This window comes from Pichia kudriavzevii, chromosome 1, assembly GCF_003054445.1.
Source record: "Pichia kudriavzevii chromosome 1, complete sequence".
NCBI classification, from domain to species: Eukaryota; Fungi; Ascomycota; class Pichiomycetes; order Pichiales; family Pichiaceae; genus Pichia; species Pichia kudriavzevii.
In genome coordinates this window covers 52,412-67,330 of record NC_042506.1, presented here as the reverse complement: position 1 = coordinate 67,330, position 14,919 = coordinate 52,412, and the positions used below count along the sequence as shown (strand labels likewise).

General features: G+C 39.0%; 6 protein-coding genes across 6 annotated transcripts; 2 read left to right on the top strand and 4 right to left on the bottom strand.

Moving 5' to 3' along the window:
• Window positions 1–113: 113 nt before the first annotated feature.
• Window positions 114–3,569, bottom strand: C5L36_0A00330 (uncharacterized protein; the record flags this gene model as incomplete). Its single annotated transcript, XM_029463038.1, has 1 exon — window positions 114–3,569. One exon carries the CDS (start codon window positions 3,567–3,569, stop codon window positions 114–116), a length of 3,456 nt encoding a protein of 1,151 aa, XP_029318898.1.
• Window positions 3,570–4,496: 927 nt separating this feature from the next.
• On the bottom strand, window positions 4,497–5,888 carry C5L36_0A00320 (uncharacterized protein; the record flags this gene model as incomplete). Its single annotated transcript, XM_029463037.1, has 1 exon — window positions 4,497–5,888. One exon carries the CDS (start codon window positions 5,886–5,888, stop codon window positions 4,497–4,499), a length of 1,392 nt encoding a protein of 463 aa, XP_029318897.1.
• A 352-nt stretch (window positions 5,889–6,240) lies between these two features.
• Window positions 6,241–6,699, bottom strand: C5L36_0A00317 (uncharacterized protein; the record flags this gene model as incomplete). Its single annotated transcript, XM_029463036.1, has 1 exon — window positions 6,241–6,699. One exon carries the CDS (start codon window positions 6,697–6,699, stop codon window positions 6,241–6,243), a length of 459 nt encoding a protein of 152 aa, XP_029318896.1.
• A 235-nt stretch (window positions 6,700–6,934) lies between these two features.
• Window positions 6,935–8,239, top strand: C5L36_0A00315 (uncharacterized protein; the record flags this gene model as incomplete). Its single annotated transcript, XM_029463035.1, has 1 exon — window positions 6,935–8,239. One exon carries the CDS (start codon window positions 6,935–6,937, stop codon window positions 8,237–8,239), a length of 1,305 nt encoding a protein of 434 aa, XP_029318895.1.
• Window positions 8,240–8,640: 401 nt separating this feature from the next.
• C5L36_0A00310 (uncharacterized protein) lies at window positions 8,641–11,808 on the top strand (the record flags this gene model as incomplete). The annotated part of the gene is made up of 1 exon (XM_029463034.1): window positions 8,641–11,808. One exon carries the CDS (start codon window positions 8,641–8,643, stop codon window positions 11,806–11,808), a length of 3,168 nt encoding a protein of 1,055 aa, XP_029318894.1.
• A 57-nt stretch (window positions 11,809–11,865) lies between these two features.
• Window positions 11,866–14,781, bottom strand: C5L36_0A00300 (uncharacterized protein; the record flags this gene model as incomplete). Its single annotated transcript, XM_029463033.1, has 1 exon — window positions 11,866–14,781. The coding sequence occupies one exon, from the start codon at window positions 14,779–14,781 to the stop codon at window positions 11,866–11,868; it is 2,916 nt and encodes a 971-aa protein (XP_029318893.1).
• Between the last annotated feature and the right edge of the window lie 138 nt (window positions 14,782–14,919).

Below are 14,919 nucleotides of genomic sequence, written 5' to 3'. Positions count from 1 at the left end.
CCAGTTATGCTTGTAAATAAACAGATTATTTTCAAAGTATCTTGTAAATAGTTATACATATGGTATTTATAGATATGAAAAAAGGTACAAATTGAACTTACAAATCCAAGTAATTAATTTTCTAACTGTTGTCTTTTTCTGTTATGGAGTGAACCACTAGCAATTTTTGACCATGTTCTCTTGTTGGAGTTAGAGGAGGACTTTTCAATACTATCTATTCTACCCCACCCACCACCACCGGGGGTCATAATTACGATCCTGTCTCCTGCAGAAACATCGACACTCGCTCTACCTGAGAGGTTATATATTCTCTCCTCAATCTCCCCCTTTTTATTCTTGTAGTTCCTAACCCATAAGTTTACGCCTCTTGCACCGTCCTCTCCACCATGAATGCCATGTGGAGCAACGACCCTACGTTCCGACAAAATAGACGCAGTAACTGGCACCCTAAATTCAACATCTCTGACAACACCATCTCCACCCTTCCTGACACCTTTTCCTCCTGAATCTTTTCTTATCGAAAACTCCCTTAATAAAATGGGGTATCTACGTTCAAATATCTCAGCATCTGTAATTCTTGTGTTTGTCATGTTGGTGTGAACACCTGAAACACCATCCCAATTTGCGGATGCACCATGACCACCAGCAATAGTTTCATAATAACCAAAACCTTGGACATATTTACCATTTGGACCATTACCTCCGCTTCCAAATGTGAAGTTGTTACAACATCCCTGAGAATCAGCCATAACATCAAAAGTTTTGAGAATAGTATCTGTAATTCTCTGTGACGTGCAAACATTTCCACCAACAACAGCACTACCATCGTCTGGAGATAATAGAGAAGATTTAGGGATCTTTACTTCGATCGGCCTAAGACAACCCTGGTTCAATGGAATTTCATCATCGACCAAACATCTTAAGCAGTAGATAATTGCTGAGTAAGTAATCGCTGAAGGAGCATTGAAGTTATTGTAGCTTTGCGCAGATGTACCTTCAAAGTCAAAAATTACTTTACCACTTTCTTGATCTCTATAAACCGATAGAGAAATTTGAGAGCCATCATCCATATAATCAGTGCATTTCAAACTCTTTTCTCTGTTCTTTTCTAATAACGAATCTATCATTTTCGTGACTGTTTCTGCTGCATTGTCTTGAATTGCCTTCATGTAAGCATCAATAGTAGCTAAGCCAAACTCTTTGACTAACAGAGCAATTAATTGAATGCCTTTCTGATTGGCAGCAATTTGGGCTTTTAAGTCTGATAAATTGTCAGACAACCGTCTAGTACCAGAACATCCTGGATGTTTTGAAGGTTCATGTAATAACTTTTCAATTATTGTTTCCTCCTGAAATTTACCATCTCTGACTAAGAATTCAGAAAAAATTGCTGCACCTTCTTGCCATAATTCAGTCGATGTTGGAGGCATAGAACCTGGCAATAGCCCACCAATGTCAGCGTGATGTGCACGTGAGGCAACATAAAAGATTATTTCATCACCTTCAAAAGCAGGAGTAATCACAGTGATATCCGGTAGATGTGTTCCCCCAGCAGATGGGTGATTAGTTACTAAAATATCACCTGGTTTGAGCTTGCCATTCCACAGCTTAGCTTGAGTAGAAATGCAAGCAGACATAGATCCTAAGTGAACAGGTAAGTGAGGTGCATTAGCAACCAAATTACCATCAGAGTCAAACAGAGCACATGAAAAGTCTAATCTTTCCTTAACATTGACTGATACCGATGTTTTCTGCAATGATGTACCCATTTGTTCAGCAATATCCATAAACCGATTTGCAAAGATAGACAAAAGAACAGGCTCAATTTGTATCGAGCTATTTGCTGCTTCCATTGCACCGTCTGGATTATCTTCTCTTGGCTTTGACTTTTCATCCAGAATTTGGATGAATAAATGTGTTTTTAGAACTGTAACCACTGCACCTGGAGGAACAACGTTGGTTTGAGTACCATCTGCAATAATTGCAGGGCCATGTATAAAGGTTCCAACTTTTGTATCTTCCAATCTGTAAATCTCAGTAGGTAATGCTTTTAACTTACCATCAACTTTCCAGAAAATTTCCTTGATGAATTTTAGTCTGTTTGGATCTGGTTCACATAGCCCACCATTATTATGCAACTCAAGTAGTTGACGGTCCACTGGCTCATCCTGTCTTTGCCTGACTTTACCACTTGCCCTAACACGAACATCATCTACCAAAACGGGTTTCGACTCGAATAGAAAACCAAATTCCCTCAAATGCATCTCTTTGAAAGTTTCTAGGAACCCCTCTTCTTCTTTAGGAACCATGATTCCGGATTCGGTACCTTGATATCTCATGTTTAAGTATTCCTCAAGTTCTATATTTTCTTTGATAAAACCTTGTTTCTCTAGTTTTGAAACACTCTCCTGTCTCAATACATTTAGTCTCTCGGATAATATAGCCTGATTTGCATCGGTGAACTCTGTTGAAAAAGGTTGTTGAGTTTCTTCAACAACATCTGCAAGAGCCATGCCATATGCAGATAACACGGAAGAATACCTATGAACCAAAACTTCCTTGATACCTAAGATTGATGCGACTTGAACTGCACATTGTCCACCAGCACCACCAAATGAGACCAATCTGTGCGATGAAATGATATGACCCTTTGCTTCAGTCAACTGTCTAATCGGTCTAGCCATACTTTCACAAGCAACTTCCAAGAAACCATAAGCTATTTCATGAATCGATTTATCATCTAGGTTCTCGTGAGCTCTGTTAATATCATTAGTTAGTTCAGTGAACTTTAGCTTCGTAATTTCAGTGTCTAATGTTTCGTCCTCATTTTTACCAAAAATCCTAGGAAAATATTCTGGGATCAACCTACCCAACAGTAAATTTGCATCTGTAACTGTCAATGGCCCACCTTTTCTATAACATGCGGGGCCCGGGTGTGATGACGCACTTTCAGGACCTACCTGCATCAACCCATTTTTAAAAGACAGAATCGAACCACCACCTGCGGCGATTGTATTAATATCTAGTTGTGGTGATTGGATAGTGATACCTGCAGTTGTAGTTTCGAAAACATGATCAAATTTGTTATCACCAAATCTGGAAACATCAGTGGATGTACCGCCCATATCAAAGCCAACTAGAGGAATGGGATTCTCCGTGTTGAAGCAAGTCCTGGAATAGCCAACGACACCTCCTGCAGGTCCTGATAGAATAGCCCTTAAACCGGAAAACCTAGAGGAATCGACCAGTCCACCGTCACTCTGCATAAATTGACAAGAAACTCCTTTGCTTTCATCATCATTAAGTTTTTTCAAGCCGTATTTCAATCCAGATTGAAAACTCTGTAAATACTTCTTAATTTCAGGTGTCAAATAAGCGTCGGCAACACATGAGTTGGCACGATTTACATATTTAATCATAGGGGAAAGTTTGGAAGACAATGACACGTTAGTGAATCCAATTTCCTGGGCAATTCTACCAACAATTTCTTCATGTTCTGGATAAGTGTATGAATGCATTAAACATACGGCGATTGATCTAAAACCTTGGTTGTAAATAAGCCCTAGCATCGATTTAACTTCTTCAACGTTCACCTTTTTCAAGATTCGAACAGTCTCACCAGATATACCTTTAACCAAGTCAACACCATTAGGAGTAGAGATGACATTTTGCGGATCTTCGACGTAATCCTCCAGGGTAACCCTTTCGTCGATTTCCACAACAGTCTCGTACAACTTGTCAAATTTACGAACAGATAAATCAAATATATCAGGTCTACTTTGATTTCCAATAACGAGTATATCCTTAAAACCCTTCGTAGTAATCAATGCGCACCGGGAGCCTTTTCTCTCAAGTAGAGCGTTAGTTGCAACAGTGGTACCCAATCTTAAGGACTCAATTGATGAAGTATCAATGGGTTCACCCCTAGGGATTTTTTTACCTGTGAAATGTTCTAAAAGTCTTCTAATACCTTCAAGGTTAGAGTCTGAATAATTGGAAGGATCGACAGATAAAAGCTTGATAACATAGTCGTCTTTCGGATCGCCCGATCCTGAATTACCGATACAATCTGTGAATGTACCACCTCTCTATACCATGTAAATGATTGTTAGTATATCTATGATACCCCAGAAACAAACATCCGCACAGCGGGATGCAATGGTACGTACATCGATAGAAATTTTGATGCCCCCCATCTTGTGGATAAAAGCCCAATGTTGTAGAGACAGTTAGTAGTATAAGAAAACAAGTATGAAGGAGATTCCACGGAGGGTCTATTGAAGGAGATTATGTGCTTCTTTTATAGAGAGTAAAAAAAAAGAAGATACCTGAGAAGGAATTCGATAACGCCAACTGCGAAAAATGAAATCTTATCGAGTGGACGGAGATTGTTTTTCCATCGATCTCTGTCGTTCTATTTTACAATTCTTTGAAGTTATCCATAAATATACAATACGGGAGAAAAGGCGAGCAATGGAAAATCAATATCCGTATATTTATTGTTTGTGGACACGGCCAACAACGGGTTTAGCACGTTCAGAGACGTAGGGAACGGCGCCAGGTCGACTGTGATTACGACGATTTTCTTCACGGCGTTTGATGCTCTTGATTTCTTCTGCCTTAATCTCTGAATCTTTCTTGATACCTTGAGGTAGATGTCTGTGTCTTGCAATTCTTCTGATTTCAGGCATGTCTGCATATCTCTGTTTAAGTTTTTCATCATATTCTTCCTTGGACCGTTTACGGGCAGACTTTGGACCAGATCTTTCATTTGCCTTTGTTCTCCAGATTCTGACATTACCGTCATCAGAGCCTGAGAATATATACTTAGAATCTGTGGAAAACTTTGTAATAAATAACCTTTGCATCCTCTTTGTATGGTAGACATCCCTTGAGTGGCCTTTATCAGTAGCAAATATTCTTAATGTTTTATCGTAAGAACCCGTTACAATTTCTTTACCAGTTGGTGAGAAATCAACATCCATGACAGCGTTAACGTGACCTTTAAAGACATTGATCGATTTTTCCATATACCGCATATCCCAGAGATAGGAATTTTGATCTTCATTAGCAGTTGCAAAAATGTATGCTTCCATTGGATTCCATGCAATTGCATTGTTCCTCATTGATGTTTTGATCTTTTGGGTAGGAGAATTGGTTCTAGTATCATACAAAATGAGAGAATTATCAGAACCCGTACTAGCAAATATTGATGTTTCTGTTTTGTTGAATTTAACAGCCGTAATATTATCAGCCCCCCATGAAAGATTTGAAATCGGTTTGTTCCTGTTCATGTCCCATAGGTTCACATTGGCACCAGCGGTGACAAACAAGGGGTCGCTGAAATGATGGTCCAAACCCATGAGCGAAAAGTCCGCCAGAAATGTCTTCTTTAAACCCGTAGTACTTGTAGCATTTGAATTTGTCAATGCATCATAGTTATAGTTTTGATTGTAATCGGAATCGTTTGAAATTTCCCACAACTTGATGGTCTTATCAACACCACACGAAAGCATACTCTTCTGATCAGGAGTGACAACCAGACCGGAACACATACCATAATGGGCTTTGTAAGAATACGTCTGCTCTCTGGAAGTGACATCCCAGTATTTAATCACTCCGTCTCCTGATGCTGTAGCAACCTTATTAACAGACGAGAAGTTTTTCGCTAACGCATACACTCCATCTCTGTGACCATCCCCCAATGTGCCAATAAAAGGCTGGGCAAACACCCTCTCAAGCTTGGTTGCATTTAAAGCCCTGGTATACTCACGGGCCCTTTCAAAAGGATGCAGCTCGGGATTGAGGTTTCTAGGAAGAGCCGACTCTCTCGTGTTGGAAACAGGAACATATGCGTCGGCAGATCTGGAAATGGTTTTGATCTTCATTAGTTACTGGTTATTATAGGAATATCCTTACCTGTTGATGATCCTTATGATTGTTAGCCTTTGTAGTTTAAAAATTAAAATAGTACAGAAAATTTTTTGTAACTGACAAATTTTAACATACTGAGGAAAAAAAAAAGCACATCACAGAAACAAACAGCAGAGGAAAAAAAAAAAAAAAACAGTGTACAAAGTTAAACGAGAAAGGGACAAAAAAGAGCAGAATAACCAGGCGGCTCAGCCAAATCAAAGACGTAAAGGATACCATCTAAAGTGGTAAAAGTGGTAAAAGTGGTAAAAGCAACAAGGACATCAAGTATTTCCTTAGAGGATATCGATTCTGGACAGAGACACTTCATGGCAGTTGTATCTTATGGTCACCTGAGAAGGAGGGTGTTTCTGGATGAGTGTGCAGGGTTTCTTCCCCAGTATTGCCTTCGGTGTTATCTGTGATGTTGGCAGGATAAGGAGGAGGTAGATCTTTGTATTGTGAGAGTGCCTCCTCGTCGTGGTTGGTGGTGGTGGTGTTGGTCTCCAAACGGGTGTATCCGTTGACGGTCTCAGCGTTGGAGGAGGCGCCAATGTCAGCTAGCGGGACGTTGTCTGCCAAGTACGGCCAGAGGAAGTATATGGCATATGCCGTTCCCGCAACGTGTAAACCAAATACTGTCATTAGGGCACAAAGTAACGTTTCCTTAGAGAAGCCGTCTACAAGAAAGACAGCAAGCGGTGGAAACACCACTGCGGAGAGAACTAGGACAAACTTAGAAGCCTGACGGTTGTGTACAATGGGGACTGTTGATAAGGAAGACATGGTATCTATTGCAGGGATTCGGTGGGTATTTGGTGGATATGTGGTTGGTCTATTTCGGAGAAGGGACTACAAGGAGTATCAGAGAACACTAGCAGCAATAGTACAAGGGTGTCATTTCGCAACACCAAATCAAAGAGCGGGTGCTATTTCCAGCTTATTTCCGTTTCTCGTTTCTCGTTTACCTGTTTTGTTGTTTATATGCTGTCAAATTGGACTTTCTTTGCTATTAATCGGCATGGACAATCCATATACTCAGGGGAAACAGAAGAGCAAGACGGGACAAAGGGCAAAGAAGCTCTCTTGGATGAAGCGTTTCATGAGCAACTCTACAACAGGTTCTCAGTCACCACAACCGTCACAACCCCAACAATTGGGGAAATCACTGCATTCTTCAAACAAGGGCAGGAAGACGCAAACTGTCTTGCCCCACAGAGATGGCTCAGTTTCAACCAGAGAGACTACACCGAAACACGAGCTCTACAACAGGCGGTTACGTATTAGTGACATTACTAGTATTGAAAACGACGAATTGGAGAGTTTCATCTCGTCCAATGGATCAACCACTTTGATAAGACAGGAGGCTTATCAGCGCCAGTTTTACACCAGAACGCCCAACATAAACACTAACCTGAATACAAATGGCAATGGCAATGGCAATGGCAACACAGATACAATGACGGTATCTTCGATAAAATCCATATACTCTTCAAAACACCACTCTGTCTATTCATCAGCTAACGCTAGTATTGCTAGCTCTCAAAAAAATCATACTATGGGGAGCCAAAATCTAACATCTATACCCGCTTCTCCAACCCCAACTTTCCATTCGGCTAGTCTTTACAGTAACCATTTATACCCAAACATCCTATACCAACTCAACGGTGACGGGGATCAAGACTCCCAATCAATCAATACTTATAACGCTAGTATGATCAATAATGTTGATCTTAGAAGCACTTCCGGCTCAATGCTCGACGACAATATTAGTACAAAGCCTATCTTGTCACTTTCCTCTGATGATGATGATGATGATGAGGAAGGAGACGAGGATGAAGAATACACCGATGCTGATGCCAACTTTGAGGTTGATCTGGATCCACATCCCGGTGTTAGAGGAACAGATACAAAAGTTGGAGATAGAAGTGTCGATGCTGACATTGACAATGATGATTTCAGTTTCATCCGAAGCACTGGCAGTGCTGCGAACGAGCCTACTTATCTGAGTACTCCGAGTGCATGCGATACTGGTGTTTCTCATATTCACTCTTCTCAGGATATACTGTACTCGAATCCCGATCGACTCGATGATTTTGATGGGTACTCAATGGATGCAAAGTCCAGGTACGCCGTGTCCTCTAAGTCCATGGCATTGACGACCCTTTCGGGATCTGTTCTGTCTCCAATGCTTCAGACCATAAACTCAGCAACAACGATGGCTACCTCTGTTACGAACCATACTTCACACACAACGCAGACAAACTATAATACGGCAGCCTCTGTGTTGACATTGGCAAGCTCCTCAAGACTAGCACATGCGTAACTCATCCCTCACACCCACACAGTCATATATATACTTATTCTCTTCTCTTCTTTTGTATTGTAATCTGGTATATCAGAATAACGGGAAAAAATCAGGTTTATTTACCTTTTCACAAGCAATGCATCGAAATAGAAAAAAAAAACATGAGAAAAAAAGTCGATGGATTGTTAATGTGTGCATACGTAATTTCCGAATTTTCTGTAAACAAAGCCTTTCATTACTGGTACCTTGTGTTTTTCCCCTCCCTTTTTTCAACAAAGGTCTCCACTATAATCAACTCACTGCAAGTAGTACGCTTCTAGTAGTAGACGACTCGTCTCTATACACAACACATCCATCACTCTCACGTTTGCTTTTGTAAAGCTTTTGCCAACAAGTGATTTCAATTTTTAAAAATAAAAATGGCTAAAAGTACTTGTGATGGTGAAGTTTATATCCACAACTTGGCAACATTTATCAAATCTCATGAAATTCAATTGGCAAATGCTCTTTTGGCATATAAGAAGCTGAATTCGAATTTAAAGGAAGTTGCGGAACATCCGAAACATTCACAGTCCAAGATTGACAATACCATTGGTTCTACAAACTCTAATTGCGATTCCAAGACTAACTTCATTATTAATACCTCCAGCTCACCAAATTCAGCAGCTACGTCGGATGTGAATAAAGTTGCCAATCATGATGTAATCTCTGATAAAAACACGAGTTTCTCGGCTAGCAGCCCTACAGACTACAACACCAAACCTGACGTAGAAGAAGAATTGTCCAAAGAGTTATCTAAACCGGTCAGATTATCCCTCTCCTTACACCATCTATATTTTATTTTGGGTAAATTCAAAGATTTAGGGATCCATATTGGTCCAATGAATTTGAGATTGGATAGTATGGATGCAGACAATACCTCAAATTATGTTTCGTTTTTAAGTGAATTCCAAAGAAACAAAAAAATCGATTCTGATGCACAATCCATCCACTCTATTTCTTCTGTTAAGTCTGTTATGTCTTCTGTATCGGCATTGTGGAATAATTTTGGGTCATCCAAAGTCGATAATACTATATCAGATTTGAAGTATCTCTATTCTGCATTTTCAAAATTACCATGCTTAAGATTGGCGAACGAGAAAAATTTGAAGCTGATAGAAGGTCATGAAGAATATCCCTTTGAAACCGCAACACCGATAATTGTATTTAAGAACATAATCGTATTAGAGATAGCAGAATTGGAACCAAAGGAAGTCTACGGATGGCACATACTTGCCCAAAAACTAAGATATTTGGTTGTCAAGAAAACCACAATCACCGATCCCATTGAAGTTCTAATTAATTTAGTTGAGGCAGATTCTGTAGTGAAGGGGGAAGATGATGATTTAATTGATTCCGATGATCCTATGAATATAATTGATAATCCAGATGACAATAAAATCTTTAAATTCCAAACAACCAACAGCGAAGGGAATGAGCACCATCATTATTCTAATAACCATAGCCATAGTCATCATTATCACAACGATAAATTAACATTTAGAAGCTCCTTATCTTCGACGAATATACCTTCGTCTCATGCTACGAGTAGTCTTGGGAGTTCTTTTACATCTTCAAAAACTTATGTATCTCCATCACTGCCACATGCACAAACATTCCATGTTAGTCAACCACATGGTTACCATACTCTAAGCCATCATCACAGCAACAATAGCAATAGCAGTAATAGCATCAATGGCAATACTAGTAACAATATAAATGTTCATTATCAATCATATCACCACTACAATCACCATAATCATTACTCTTTAGCAACTGATACACTAGCTTCATTATCAACATCTCCCAACAATACATACCACAACAGTAGATTATATCCAGACGATCCATTTTCTTCAACTTCTCAATCGAAGTTATCGTCTTCTGTGCACTCCAGCAGAAGATCATACTATTACAAACCGCAGAAAAAATCCAGGTTTGTTAGGGGCTCGCACTCTGCTCATCATCATATTAGCACTTTACCTTCTTTACATGATTCAAAATCAAAGGGTCATTTAAGCAAAAGATCTGATGAAAGTACAGATATGGGTAAAGTTGAGAAGAAGAAATCCATCGAAGTGGAGGAGGCAGAAAATAATTATTGGAAATTGTTGAAACACTTATCATTTACAGAAAATAAGATTTACAAAATCTCTTCAAATTCTTTTGATAGATTGAGCAACTTAAGCTTGCTAGACCTCTCATATAATAGACTAACTGTGATACCAACTGAGGCGTTATCTAAGCTAACGAACCTTAAATCTCTTAACTTATCATTCAATAGACTTAAATCCGTCGAAAAATTCCCTAAAACACTAAAGAAATTAACCGCTCTGAACCTAAGAGGTAATAACATTTCCAAATTGGATTCTATTGAAAATCTATCTAATTTGCAGAAAGTTGATTTACGACAGAATTCAATTGAAAAGGTTACGGATTTGAAGCCATTGTTATTATTGAATGAAAATAAAGTTTTGCTGCTCTCATTGCATTTGCTAGAGAACCCGATCTCTAGAAGTAGAGGATATCGCGTGGAGCTATTCAATCTTTTTAACGGTGTCGATTATAAAAATCTGATCAAAATTGATGGTTCACGCCCTGGTATTTTTGAAAGTAGGATGTTACTAGACGAAAAAACCTCAAAAATGAAATTTAAAAATTACATTGACGAAAGCATTATAAGTAAAATGACTGCAAGTGTTTCTTCAATGAACCTAAATAGCATATTGACTCAACAACCGACTACGAAACAGTTTAATAAATCATACAAGATTGGAGCAGAGATAAAAGACTCGACAAAGAAAACTGAGCCTCAAGAGCTTAATCACCCCGTTTTAGATAGAATGTCAACTTGCATTACCACAAAAGAACCACGCATATTTTCTGGGCATACCAAAATAGTATCCGCATCGCCAACCGTTACTAGCTCCTTGAATGAGCTAGTTGTTAATAACAACTCGATGTCAAATAACCCCCAAGATCAAAACAAAGCATCATCACAATTACCGAAAATGGTTGGGAAGGAAAAAGGTAATGATAGTATTGATACTTTTATCAATACGAACCCGGTGAACCCAATGCCAATTTCATCCTCACCATCTATAAAGTCGATTCGGAATCCCGTGACTGTTAGTTTCCAATCCTTAAATAATGATGTACCATTAAACAATTCAAACAACAACACGGTGATTCTGAATGATTTTGCAATGCCAGCTAATAGGTCCATGCCTCCCTCTCAAAGAACCTCTAATGATTTCTCAACTACAAGCTCAATATTAACTAATAATACTAATGCTGCAAATAGTACTGAAAACCCAATGTCGAGGTTTTCTTTAGCATCTCCTGCTTTGCCTGTTATAACGCAGGCGACAACCACGACTACAACCACTACGACGATTGCGTCTTCTAAAACACCTGATAATATTTTAGATCATACAACCAGAAGAGATTATTTTGTTGGAGAGAAAGGAATCGATAAAGAAAATACTAGGCATGATACCAAAACTCTAGCTGACGACCTGACTTCTGAAGTTAAAATTGTTCTGTAAAGAAAAATTATGTAATTCTTTCAATTGTAAATTAAATATTCATATACCTTTACAAAATTATCTACCACCCCTACCAAACTTTTTAATAAATGCAGACTTACTTTTCTTACCACCAGCAGTCAAATAGTCTAATCTGTTCAAATTGTAACGTAATGTCTCGGCAAGAAGTTCATCCTTAATTCCATCTACTTGGTACCACAACTTATCTAAAGGAACCCTTGTACCAATCTTCATTATTTCCTTCATACTCTCATGCGCCACGCTTACGGGATTGCCGCTATTAGCAATAAAATTAGCGAATCTAAATGGCACTTTCGATAGAGTTAACGTGACGCACGAGTAAACAGGTAATGGCCTAGGCTTCTCAAGTGAATCGTCTTCTTCATCTTCTTCATGGTAATTCTCTTCTTCACGTCTTAGGTTCTCCAACTCTTTTGCTTGTTTTGATAACCTAGTTGACCGTTTACTAGTAGCAGTACTCCAATTACTCTTCTTTCGGCGTCTTTTCCTTGCATTTTCAGCTATAGTACAGTTTTTGGATTCTTCTAGTTCAGCCTTCTCAGCTTCTTTTCGCTTGCGCTCGGCTTCTTCAGCAGCTCTTCGTGCCTCTTCTTGTCTGCGGTCCCAACCATCTATCTCACTTTGATTGTGTACTAGAAGAAAGGAGGCCAATATTGTGACGTATGGGGATTTAGGATGTGGTTGGTCATGGGATGGCTCATCCTTAATAAAATTCGACTGCTCAGTTGGCACTGACGCCAAAGAATTGGACCTGGACTCTCCAGCATCATCTTCTGCTTCCTTGTTGACAATTTCAAAAATTGTATCTCTTGGAATCATGAACCTTGCAGAGTTATTCTCAAAGAACTCAAATACTAAAGTTGCACCTACAGAATATCTCTCCTGTAAAGGTGATAGCTTATCGTTCCATAGATCTTCATCGTAATCATCTTCTCTGAGTTTCCCCATCCTATCATCATCTTCGTCGTCGCTTGAATTGGTATTTTCATCATCACTGGAGTCTGCAGCGTTGCTTTTCTTCTTTAACTCTGCTTTTAATTTCAGTCTTTCCTTCTCCCGCTGTTTCTCCTTGGCTCTCTCTTCACGCTCGAGTCTAATTCTTTCTTTCTCTGCTAACTTTTCCTGCCTTCTAAGTTCTCTTTCTCTCTCTTTTTCCTCACGAGCTTGTCTCTTTAACCTTTCTCTCTCTTCACGTTCTCGTAGCTTTTTCTCCTCTTTTTCCTTTCTTAATCTAATTTTTTCTTGTTCACGTTCCTCCCGTAATCTTATCTTCTCTTGCCTCTGCAATTCTTGTTCTTTTTTTATATCCATTGCCCTTTTCATCAATTCTTCCTGTGACATCTGTGGTAATTTGATAGGTTGCACCTTCTCTTTTTTCTGTTTTTCCTTACGTTCTCTATCCAGTTTTAATTTCCTTTCAATAAGAGCTTGTTTTTGCTTCAGTTTCGCAAGATATCCTGTTGCATCGCCCATTTGTTGAGCCTTGCTTATGTATGTCTGAAATTCTAATATTTTGGCATTACTTGCACCACCGCTTGCAACTTCTTTCATCAATTCATTCAAGTAAGAATCTTGACGTGCCATGAAGTTTAAATTCTGTATAACAATTGCATTTTCGGGATTTGACATTATATCCTTAGTAGCAGGTTTAGATTTTGTGGATGAAGGTTTACCTTGTGGAATTACCGGAGTTGACTGATTGGTAGAGTTTTCTGCTTGCTGTTTCGGCTGTTCAATTTTGAAAGATAATTCCATGTCAGACTTCCTGCCTGAGATTGTGGATTTCTCTTTTACATTTGTAGTGCTTTTCACCGCTGTAGTATTCTTTACCTCTGTAATATCTTTCATATCTGCACTATCACCTAATTGGGCGGCATCTATCCTATCTTTATATCCGTTCTCTTCTCCTTTGATGGATAGTTGTTTTTGCCCAATATGACTCGTAATCACACGAGTATCATTATTCTGTAAATGGAGCAGTTTTGCTTTTTTGTGCTCCTGTTGCTGTTCCTTCTCCTGTTCCTTCTCCTGTTCCTTCTCCTGTTCCTTCTCCTGTTCCTTCTCCTGTTCCTTCTCCTGTTCTTTCTCCTGTTCTTTCTCCTGTTCTTTCTCCTGTTCTTTCTCCTGTTCTTTCTCCTGTTCTTTCTCCTGTTCTTTCTCCTGTTCTTTCTCCTGTTCTTTCTCCTGTTCTTTCTCCTGTTCTTTCTCCTGTTCTTTCTCCTGTTCTTTCTCCTGTTCTTTCTCCTGTTCTTTCTCCTGTTCTTTCTCCTGTTCTTTCTCCTTCTCCTGTTCTTTCTCCTTCTCCTGTTCTTTCTCCTTCTCCTGTTCTTTCTCCTTCTCCTGTTCTTTTTTTATTTCTTCTTCCCTTAATTTAGCTTCATGTTGAAGTTTTAATTGCAGTTTCTGTTCCTCCTTTTCCTTTTCCTCACGTTCCTTGATCTCTTTTCTTCTTTTAATTTCCGCTAATCTTTCCTCCCTTCGTCTAAGTCTTTCTTCCTTTTTACGTTTCCTTTCCTCAATGTAGGCCTTCTCCTTTTCATCCTCTTTTAGGAAAAACAGCTTTATTTTGAATTGATGAGGACCTCCTATCATTTCCAGGTCTGTCAGTCTAATCATTTTATCTCTTTTCCCTTTATCCGAACCTATAATTATTTGCTCACGTTTTGTCCAGAATGTTTTGAATATGTGATTTATCCAATTGAATCGAGACACAATTAATGAGTTGTACAATACGCCACTATCTTTAACAGATAATGGATGTTTTAAAACAGTGTAATCGGGTTCGCCATTTTTAGATATAGGCAGGTTCTGGATTACTTTGAAAGGTCGATCAAGACGTTGCTGGTAAACTAATTCTTTGTTTATACCTTCAAGCTGTTGGATGAGAACCACATTTGTTGATCTTGTGGTGTTTGTTGGAATCGTTGTAGCAGGGATAACTTCCTTGCTCATTATGCCTATTTTCTTAAGAAGCAGTAATTATAAACTTAAGAAGCTTTAACGATGAGAGTAATGTAATTACATTTCATAGTCTGCATATGATGGCGTGGGCGAACGCGTATATTTTCACACTGGATTCATCAACGGATT